Raw genomic sequence first — 9,803 nt, forward strand, 5'->3', positions numbered from 1 at the left:
AATATATATACATTCGCACGCACAAAGTCAAGAAAAAATATTGGAATTTCGCATCAGAAGGTTGCATGCATTTGTCCGAGCACTGTTGGGAAACTGTAGTAACTGTCGTATCTGTTGCGGTAAACAGGCAACATGAAGAGCTTTATTATCCTCGCCGCCTGTGTGGTGGCCGCTTTGGCCGGCGTTCCGTCCGAGTCTGAGATCAAAATGCACTGGGAGGGCTTCAAGGTAACGCACGGCAAGACTTACGCCAACGCCGTCGAGGAGGCCTACAGGGCCAAGGTGTTCAAGGAGAACGCCATCAGGATCGCCAAGCACAATGACCGATACGCCACCGGTGAGGTGACTTTCAAGGTCGGCTACAACCAGTACGCTGACATGGTAAGTAAGAGTCGAGCACTCCTCTGGCTAATGACATGCCTTGTGCAGTTACATAGTTCCAATGGTCGGTATTCGCTGGCAGGGATTTTTAACCACAGGATGTTTCTACGAATCTTTATTTTACGGCAGGGAGTAAGATTTCTCGCTAAAAAAAAAAAAACAGTTCTTGTTGAATAGATTTCTTCATTTATTTGTTAAAGCGCACTTAAGGCATATAGTTCACATTATTAAACGTTATTGTTGAGACCTTGTGAAATACATCCGGAGAAAAGTTTGAAAGGGTAGTTTAGCTTTGAAGACAGTGAGAATATTGTCGAAGATTGTTTAACACCCCTGTATATTTTTTTTTCAGCACACCCACGAAGTCACTGAGAAGATGAACGGTTTCCGCATGGAGCTGAAGACCCCCAGCGTGAACGTGCACAAGGCCTCTAATTCGTCTGTGGGCGACAGCCAGAAGGTTGACTGGCGCTCTAAGGGCTACGTCACCCCTGTCAAAAACCAAGGCTCTTGCGGTTCATGCTGGTCATTCTCTGCTGTGAGTAGTCATTAGTGATCATGTTAACTGCTAAAATTGGTGTAGAGGCCGTTCACAAATTACCTCACGCAAATTTCGGGCGGTTTTGACTCCCCCCCTCCCCCACGTCACGCGGCTAACCTAACCTTCTAATGCTTTCAGGATAGGACCGTCACGCGGGCAGAGACCCCCCCCCCCCCCCCCCCTCAGATGCGTGATGTAATTTGTGAACGGCCCCTAACTAACACAGTTGGTTCCTTTAAAAATTACTATTCATGTTAAGTTTGTAACGCAGGATCTAGAACCATCTTATTGTAAATTTGCTTAATTTAACTATAACAGCACCGGTTTGTGAACGGACATGTCCTTCTCTTCTCGTATATCAAAGCCAAGTCCTTCGAAACAGACGTATTTAATTCCTATTACAAAGATTCTAAATTCTTTTGACGTTATACAAAACAATTCTGTGTGAGAAAATCACAGATGGCGCAATCACGTGTAAACCCCTTCAGCTTCATGAAATTGTGACACACCGGTACGCAAACAATTTGGAGACAATCACTTGCCCATTGTCTGTTGAGGTTGTAAAGTATGGGGTCGGTCATCTTCACCAAAAAAAAAAACAAAAAACTGTCAGGAGTTTGTCGTTGGTCTGTTGAATTTAACAGTATATTTGTATCGATTCCTTGCTGAATCCTTATCAGTGGTTCATCGCTATCATCACAATAGCTGGCAGATAAAGGTTTTGGTTTCGAGGAATCTAGTATATTGCACCGATAGTCCGATTTCGGGGTCCAAAAACCTCCCGTTTGTCAGAATTTCGTGAACTAATTGTACCAAAGATAGAGTTACCACTGACAATGCGGGAGTAATTGCTTCCTCCAAAAAGAGTGGCTAAATGTATCTTTCCCCAATTAAAGCGAGGTCGCAAGGGTGACGCTGACGCAAGTGAAATTTTGCACGGTAAAAACGAAGTCCCATTTTTTAAGGGAAAAGGGAAAACTTTGAGGGAGTCAGTAACTTTGAGGGATCATTATTGAAAAATAAGAACGACCCTCTAAGTAAGTCACAAATTTTGAGAAAGTCCCTCAAAGTTAGCGTGGTTGCTGCTGCGCCCACCTCGCTACTTTAGAGCTTTGTAACAACTGATCAAATTGTAAGTTGGTCAAATTTAATGTGTTTCTCTTAGTTTTAGAGCTGCGGAACTCGTTCTGCAAAGTTTGATGCGTGTACAATAAAAAGAAAAGAAACTGATTTTTTGAATGATTTACGTGTGCAAGTACGTCTGAAAGCACGTAAACCATTCAAAAAATCTGTTTTGTATTTTCTCATCGTACACACATCAAACTTTGCAGGACGAGTTCCACAGCTCTAAAACTAAGAGAAACACATTAAATTTGACCAACTGACAATTTGATCAGTTGTTACAAAGCTCTAAAGTACCAAGGTGGGCGCAGCAGCAGCCGCGCTAACTTTGAGGGACTTCCTCAAAATTTGTGACTTACTTTGAGGGTCGTTCTTATTTTTCAAGAATGATCCCTCAAAGTTACTGACTCCCTCAAAGTTTTCCCTTTTACCTCAAAAAATGGGACTTCGTTTTTACCGTGTGGCAATCTTACGATATTTTGTGACAAAGAACGTTTCAAACATTTGCCGTTTATAAACAGACATGACAAGTTCTGTTTTGACGTAAGATGATACTCGAGGGGTTGCTAACTCATCTTAGCAGTGCACGGAGTATTATGGTTTTGGCACTTATTGAGGCATATTATGATATATAATCTGGCATTATGAAGTATTATAAAATTATTTTAGGTCCCGTGTACGGAGTACAACGCGAGTTGGCGACCCCTCGATGACACTGTTGTCAAGATAAAGGAACAAAAGTGCCATCGAAAAAATGAAATTTTTATCTGTGCGTGCGCTCTTAGGCGACGAACATTGACATTTTTTGAGGTTTTATAGACTGGTGCCCTTGAGGGTCAGCTCTTTAAGAAGAACGGCAAGCTGGTCTCTTTGAGCGAGCAGAACCTGGTCGATTGTTCCTGGAACTACGGCAACCAGGGCTGCAACGGTGGTCTGATGGACAGCGCCTTCAAGTACGTAAAGGCCAACAAGGGCATCGACACCGAGTCCAGCTACCCGTACACCGCGAAGTCCAGCAGAAAGTGCAAGTACACCACCGCCAACAACGCCGGCGCCAACACCGGCTACACCGACGTCCGCGCCACCGAAGCCGACCTCCTTGACGCCGTCGAGAAGATTGGCCCCGTCTCTGTGGCCATCGACGCCAGCAACTGGAGCTTCCAGATGTATTCCAGCGGTAAGTGTCCATGGCCCCCGTCCCATGTTTGCCCAATACAAATGTTTCGAAGTTTGAAAGATATGACAATGAGGAAAAAGTTTGGTCACCGCGGGCAAAAGCTTTGGCTAAAGTAACCAAAACTATGCCGACAAGTGTTTGGTTGAAGCAATTTGGACACGGAGTTCAGCCGCTCAATCCAAGACTCACGCAGTTCCTCTTTTTAGAGCGGCCAACCAGGGGTCCATGACTTATTACTTAGCTGCTTTTCACGTTATTTTAAGAGTTGAAATTAAAACCTATAAATTTTACTCTAGTCCTTTTGGAAACAAGTTAGTTATTCGACTTGCCTAGCTGTTACCCACAGTATGTACGGTTAATATCGGACAAATTTCAAAATCGAAAACTTTCACTTTTTTAATTGACATGTGTTCTGTTACGTTGAGTAACTAACATTCGTTCCTGTTATTATAAGTTACGGTGCCCTGCAGTAAACTGCTTGTCTTCCGGAGCGCGCAGCTGAACTGCGTGACTTTCGGATCGTGCGGCTGAACTACTCTGGAAACTCAGGTGTGAGACAGTCTAACACCAAATGGTGTTAGGCAAAATACCTCACACCAAACGGTGTGAGGCAAACATACCTCACACCAAATGGTGTGAGACTCGTTGTGCCTCACACCAAATGGAGTGATACTTTCTCATACCAAATGGTGTGAGACACAGAGGGTCTCACACCATTTGGTGTGAGGCACAACTAGTCTCACGCCATTTGGTGTGAGGTATTTTGCCTAACACCATTTGGTGTTAGACTGTCTCACACCCGAGTTTCCAGAGTACGTGCCTTTCAGTCAAACGTGTCGGTCTGTGTACACCTGATTAAAATAGTCGAATACCCCTCGGGCAAACTTAAATGTCTCCCTAAGAGAAAATAGACGTCTATTGCTAGACGGCAAGTTGTCTAATATAAGCCCTCGGTAGACGTCTATTAGACTTTCTTGATTCTCTCTGTGGAGGCATCTATTAGACGTCTATCAGTAGACGTCTATATACAGATGCCTTTTAGATGACATCTAGATATTTACAAGATTTTTATAATGCAACCTTTAATTTCAAAAATGATTCTGTTCTTCTTTCTCTGGCTCTTTTCTTCTTTCTCTTTGGTAGATCGTTATCTCGGTTGTAACTCATTGAATTGATTACTTCTTACTATTTTACCTTACCTTGCCCGGTTCCGGAACTGCGGATTGGTAACCCTCGACGCTTACCACTACGCCACGAGCTGCCTCCTACGTGACGTTAGTCTGGTTCCGGGAGCATTCGTTTTACCAGACTCGGGACTCTTTCCCTCTGATTTAGGTGGCCAAGAGACCTACCGCCTACCGTTGATATTACGTTTAAAGTCTGCAGGTCTTTTTTTTTTTACAAGCGAGCGCTTGAGTTCCAATTATCTCAAGGTGATCAAAAAATTCATACCCTGCTACGTTAAAAATCCTAAAGCATGAACGTCTAAGGTCATAGATTGGTTAGATTGGAGTTAGATCGTCTCGGCACGTCTAATCTAAACGTTGTCTATCGCTAGACGTTTAAGGTTGTAGATGCATGGGAACATGCATGGGAACACCCATATCGAATCCACATAGCTGGGACGTGGTCGAACCACCTCGACACGACGTGGATGATCGAATCGATCATCCAGTGCCAAACGGTAGTAGATTTCACGTAGAACCAACATTGATCAGTCCGCCCCTACACGCTGTTTCGACGTAGAATGATCCTGGCATCCCCGTAACAGCAAAAATAATTTTAGTAGTATGGCACCAGTTAAAATTTTATTTACTTTTTTATGGATTTAATTTGGTTTTACTTCTTTAGTTAGAGGAGACCCTCTGAATACTTCATTACAACAACTTCTAATGAAAACTCGACTGATACCTTACCGGGAGTTGAACCTGGGACCTGCTGCTCCGTAGTTGACGCCTCTAACCACGACGCCACCGTGACAACTTAGCGAGGAAGCCGACTGAAACCTACCTCTATCCAGAACGATCTGTCTATCTCAACCACGTTGCATCCACATGGATTCTACGATTGCAAAATGCAAAATGTCTGAACCAAAGTAGGAACCAAGTTATCGGACATCATCACCTTCAAACCTGATGAGAACATTATGTGAATGCTATGCGAAAGGACCATGTTCGAAAACGTATATATTGATGAGAGATGTACAAGACCATAATGATTAGTGAACGTTGCGTCGATGTCGACAGAGCCTCTCTTCGCCCACATTCCTAGATCAACAAAAATGACGAAGAGATGTGAAGTTGACGCATCAATGTAGGTCACATCATACGTTGATCTATGTACATATCTCGTAGACGAATAGACATTGACAAAAGAACGATACATCTACGTGGAAACGACATATTTCGCATCGCTAAAAACCGTCTAGTTTACGTCTACGTGGATCAGATGTATAATCATCGAGAGGGATTGGCAAGTAACAAATCGACGTAGACTGCACGGTGAATAATCTCCATGGTTCAGTCCACTCGACTTCAACGTTGAATCCACCTTGAGGCTAAAGGGATAGATCTACGTGTATGTATCCACGTAGTACACGTTGAGTCCACGTAGATAGCCCATTCTGTTCCCATGGGGATGAGACGGATTAGAGTTGGATCATCTCGACAAGTCTTCACTTTGTCTAGCGCTAGACGTCAAAGTACATAGACAGGTTAGACAAGAAATAGATCATCTCGGGTCGTCTGTTCCTCGACGAAACCTACTTGTAAATGTCAAAAGATTCCTATTAGACCTATTTTAGTCATCTACGTCTAATCGTCTAAAAACTTAGACTAGCTAGACGCGCATTAGACGATCTATCAAAATCTTTAGACGTCTATTTTCTGTAAAGGGTGCACTCTTCCGCGCGTGTGCTATGCAAGAGCACTCCGTTCTGTAGTGTACTAAGTGAACCGCTAGTTTCACAGCGTGAGTTTTCATTTTAAGGTGATTTGGAAGATTGTGCTACTTTCCGATCACTGAAAGTCCGTATCCCTAGACTTGAAAAAAGAAAAAGGGTGAGGGGTGAGGGTGTCACCATGACCTTTCTTAAGTGTAATGAGTACCAGAAGAATAAGTTGACTCGTATACAATTGTATCAGAACTACATATTTAACTAAAAAAATTAAATTCGTCTTTAATATTTTAGTGCAGTGGGCTCTCGCTAACTGTCTCCTCGCTAACTGTAGCGAGCGAAAGAGATAGCGATGGAAAAATAGTACGTTCCATGTGGACTGACTGCCGGACCCGCCTCGCCTGCCGGAGGAGGAGTAGGGAGAGTAGAACACGACAGCAGCAAACGCACAGTACCCTCACTATCTGTGGCGGCGACATTTAGCGAGAGTCCACTTGTAGTGCATTATGCATTCCAGGGATTTTAAAACAAGCAGGCCCGCCCTTCCATTAAACGGATTTGCCAGCTCCGCTTCGCACCGCCAGCAACTCCGTTCGGCAGGGCCGGGCCTGCTTGGCCTGCCGGCGGCGATGGTTGAGCGTGCGGTCCGACCATTTCCGTCACGCGATTTGCGGAAGAACATTATCAAATGATGTAACGTGCCTTCGGCCCGCTAAGACCCGTCGCCTTCAAAATTTGCCCCGTAAACACTAGAAAGGAATGTAACGGTGAAGCAACGCGACTACAACCCACCCTTCTGCTTAGAAAACGTTGTTTTTCGGGTTTTTTGGGGGTGGGGGGGGTCTTTCTATTTTGCAGTTTTTAGGCCCTTTTCTACAACTTTTTGTTCACTACAGCAATGTTTACCTTATTTTCGTCTAAAAAGACCCTGCAGCGCCTATACGATTAGAGATAGAGCCAAACGAAGTTGCCAGCTTCACTTTGCTCCGCAGGCAACTCCATTCGGCAGGGGCCGGGCCTGCTAAGGGGAGTCGGAAACCGCCGCGCCTACCTGGCATATGGATTAGGAGGCGATTAACAGCGGGGGACGGTGCGTAAGCGAGGAGGCCGGGGGCGGCTGCGCCCGGGGCAGAACAGTCCGAAAAGCGCCGCGCCAGGTACTGGGGCTGTCCGCGCGGGGCTCCAAGCCAATCTCGCCCGTGTAATGGGTGCAAGACAGACGGAAAGCTGTGGTCTTCAACGCTCGTAACGCGATTTGCTGAAGAACATAATGAAATGATGTAACGGGTCCTCGGCCTGCTGAAAACCGACGTCCTTAGAATTTGCTCCGTAGACACGAGAAAGGGATGTAACGGTGAAGCACCGCGACTACAACCTACCCTTCTGCTTAGGAAGCGTTTTTTGGGGTGGGGTGGGGTAAGATGTAATGTAGATAGGTGGTCGCAAGCGGGCGAGAGTGGGGACAGGTAGATCCTTCGCGCCACTCCGCCGATCGGTTTGAAACGTGCTGGGTGCACGCTGGACCAGGTATTAGCAGGTAGCGAGGGTTGGCTTTAGGCCGGGCGGCTGGGCTAGGGTCGAGCCTCGAGCCTCACGAGGGGCGGTGCCGGGTGTTTCCTGGCTCCTTAATCCCTTTTGAGTACCCGGCGGTGCGCGCGCTGGCCTGACAGTGGTTGACACGGAGATGCGCAGTCTGTTCTGCGCATGTCAGATACACCAATGAGAGCGATTGCGACCACCTATCTACATTACACCTTAGGGTGGGGGGGGGGGGGAGTTTCTTTCCTATTTTGCGGTTTTGAGGCCTTCTTCTACAACTTATTTTTCACTTCAGCAATTTTTAGCTTATTTTCGTCAAAGAGATAGAGCCAAATTTTCGCCCACAGGGCTCTACTTTGACGAGGTACCCCTTAGAAGACAAAACAAAAAATATTGTTTTCTGACTTTTTTGACCTACCTCATTTTCTTTGATACATACCCCCGCCCCACGCCCTTAGGGGTGGTTGCTAGGATTTGCCGTAGGCGTTTCGTTCTCTAGGAGTGAACCTTAAGATAACCTGAAAATTTCAAGTCTCTAGCACATCTCCTTTTAGTGGAACAGACAGACAGGCACGAGGTCGTTTGCATAAGCCCGCTGATAGCCTTTTCAAAGCAGAAGGGCGGGCTAAAAACTAATTCTTTTCCGTATGTGTCCGAGAAGAACAAATCTATCAAGAGTGAATATGTAGAAATGGCGTTGAATTTAGGAGATTTTCACGAGTTATATTCTTATGAACCGACAGAAGCGTAGTAGTACTGATAATTACTAATGTTTCTTTGCAGGTGTCTACTACGAGTCCAGCTGCTCCTCCAGAAGCCTCGACCATGGCGTGCTCGCCGTCGGCTATGGAACCGACTACCCTAACAAGGCTTACTGGATAGTCAAGAACTCGTGGGGCACCTCCTGGGGTGAGCAGGGTTACATCAGGATGGCACGCAACAGAAGCAACAACTGTGGTATCGCCACCATGGCCAGCTACCCTACTGTCTAGGGTTGAAGTAAAGTGAACAGATGCGCCTCCTCACAGTAAACGAATAAAACTATTTTTGATACCAAATATGTTGTTAAGTGCTTTTATGAGTCAGTATCAACGATATCAACTACCTGTATACACGTAGCGAGTGCACGAGGATGGAATGAATGAGGTGTCCCGCTTACTCCAAAGACATGTTAGTAAAATTTTGCACCTTGTATCAGTCGGATATGAGGTCTGAACTCTCTTCAAAAAACTCGCCCGAAAATTAGAGCAGAAAGAACTTACATGCAATAATTCTTTCAAACTTTGTTAAACTAAATTCCCCACCTGAATGCCCTTACAAAAAAAATGCTTGAGCGTGTCTACTGGATGTCTTTGAACTAAGACATCGCGGAGACACGTTGTAGACAAGGTTTAGATACGGATCAGACACTGTTCGACACTCGATCGAGACATCGCGGTTGACTGCAGAGTGTCTAGAGAAGCCTCAGATTTAGACACATGATTAGCCATCCCGAGACCACTCGTCTGCCTCACTGCAGCTGCAGGTCAGACACCATGAAGGCGCCCCTATGACAGCGGTGTGGCACTCACTGGTGGGTCAAAACAGAGGCCTCGCGAGGGCCCGGATGAGCCTCCACACAGCCCTTCTGGTTAGCCCATCCCACCCCAAAAAATTTTTCGAGGTACGGAGCCTAAATGGTAGTTTTGACCTAAAAATGACCGTGTGCAAAGTCCGGGCCCTGTGCGACAACGTTTACCCGGATCGCATTGCGATTATTGTTTTGGCCCAAAGTTGGCGCCAAACAGGTAGACCATCTTGTAGGCGCTGCACTGCGCGCAAGGTGGGGCCAGGGCGAACGACTCGGGCTGAAAAAGTTACCCCATAGGTCCTACTTTGTATCAGATATAGAGGATCCGAGCTCCCGGCACACGCGGCATATCCAGGGGCCTAAACGTGCGCCCAACGTCACTCGCCATTTACAGAAAATAATGCCGACGTAGCCCTAACCTTGTATTACATGAAAACCGAGGGCACACTGAGACCTTTCAGAATCAGTAATGTCTGCGGGGTAGCGGTGACGCGTTCAATAGAAAAGGCAAAAAAAGGCCAAAACGCCTGTGTACTAGGCTACTTTGCACTACAGGCGTGTAGTGCGGGCAGGCTAA

At 45.9% G+C, this 9,803-nt stretch overlaps 1 protein-coding gene across 3 annotated transcripts in view; it reads left to right on the top strand.

Annotated features, from left to right (window-relative positions):
* Positions 1–8,714, top strand: part of LOC113214045 (procathepsin L-like) — an 11,216-nt gene extending 2,502 nt beyond the window's left edge. For 2 of the 3 annotated variants that reach the window (XM_026433297.2, XM_026433296.1), the window contains exons 2-5: positions 128–381; positions 734–919; positions 2,864–3,221; positions 8,440–8,714. In XM_026433297.2, the coding sequence (XP_026289082.1) occupies positions 133–381; positions 734–919; positions 2,864–3,221; positions 8,440–8,648 (1,002 nt within the window). In that variant the 5' untranslated portion in view covers positions 128–132 and the 3' untranslated portion in view covers positions 8,649–8,714. Of the gene's footprint in view, positions 1–127; positions 382–733; positions 920–2,863; positions 3,222–7,109; positions 7,208–8,439 lie in introns of all 3 variants that reach the window. The other variant, XM_052274976.1, reaches the window with a different exon arrangement.
* Positions 8,715–9,803: the final 1,089 nt, after the last annotated feature.

The sequence above is a fragment of the Frankliniella occidentalis genome, unplaced genomic scaffold (genome assembly GCF_000697945.3).
Source record: "Frankliniella occidentalis isolate FOCC.00 unplaced genomic scaffold, Focc_3.1 Scaffold480, whole genome shotgun sequence".
Classification (NCBI taxonomy): Eukaryota; Metazoa; Arthropoda; class Insecta; order Thysanoptera; family Thripidae; genus Frankliniella; species Frankliniella occidentalis.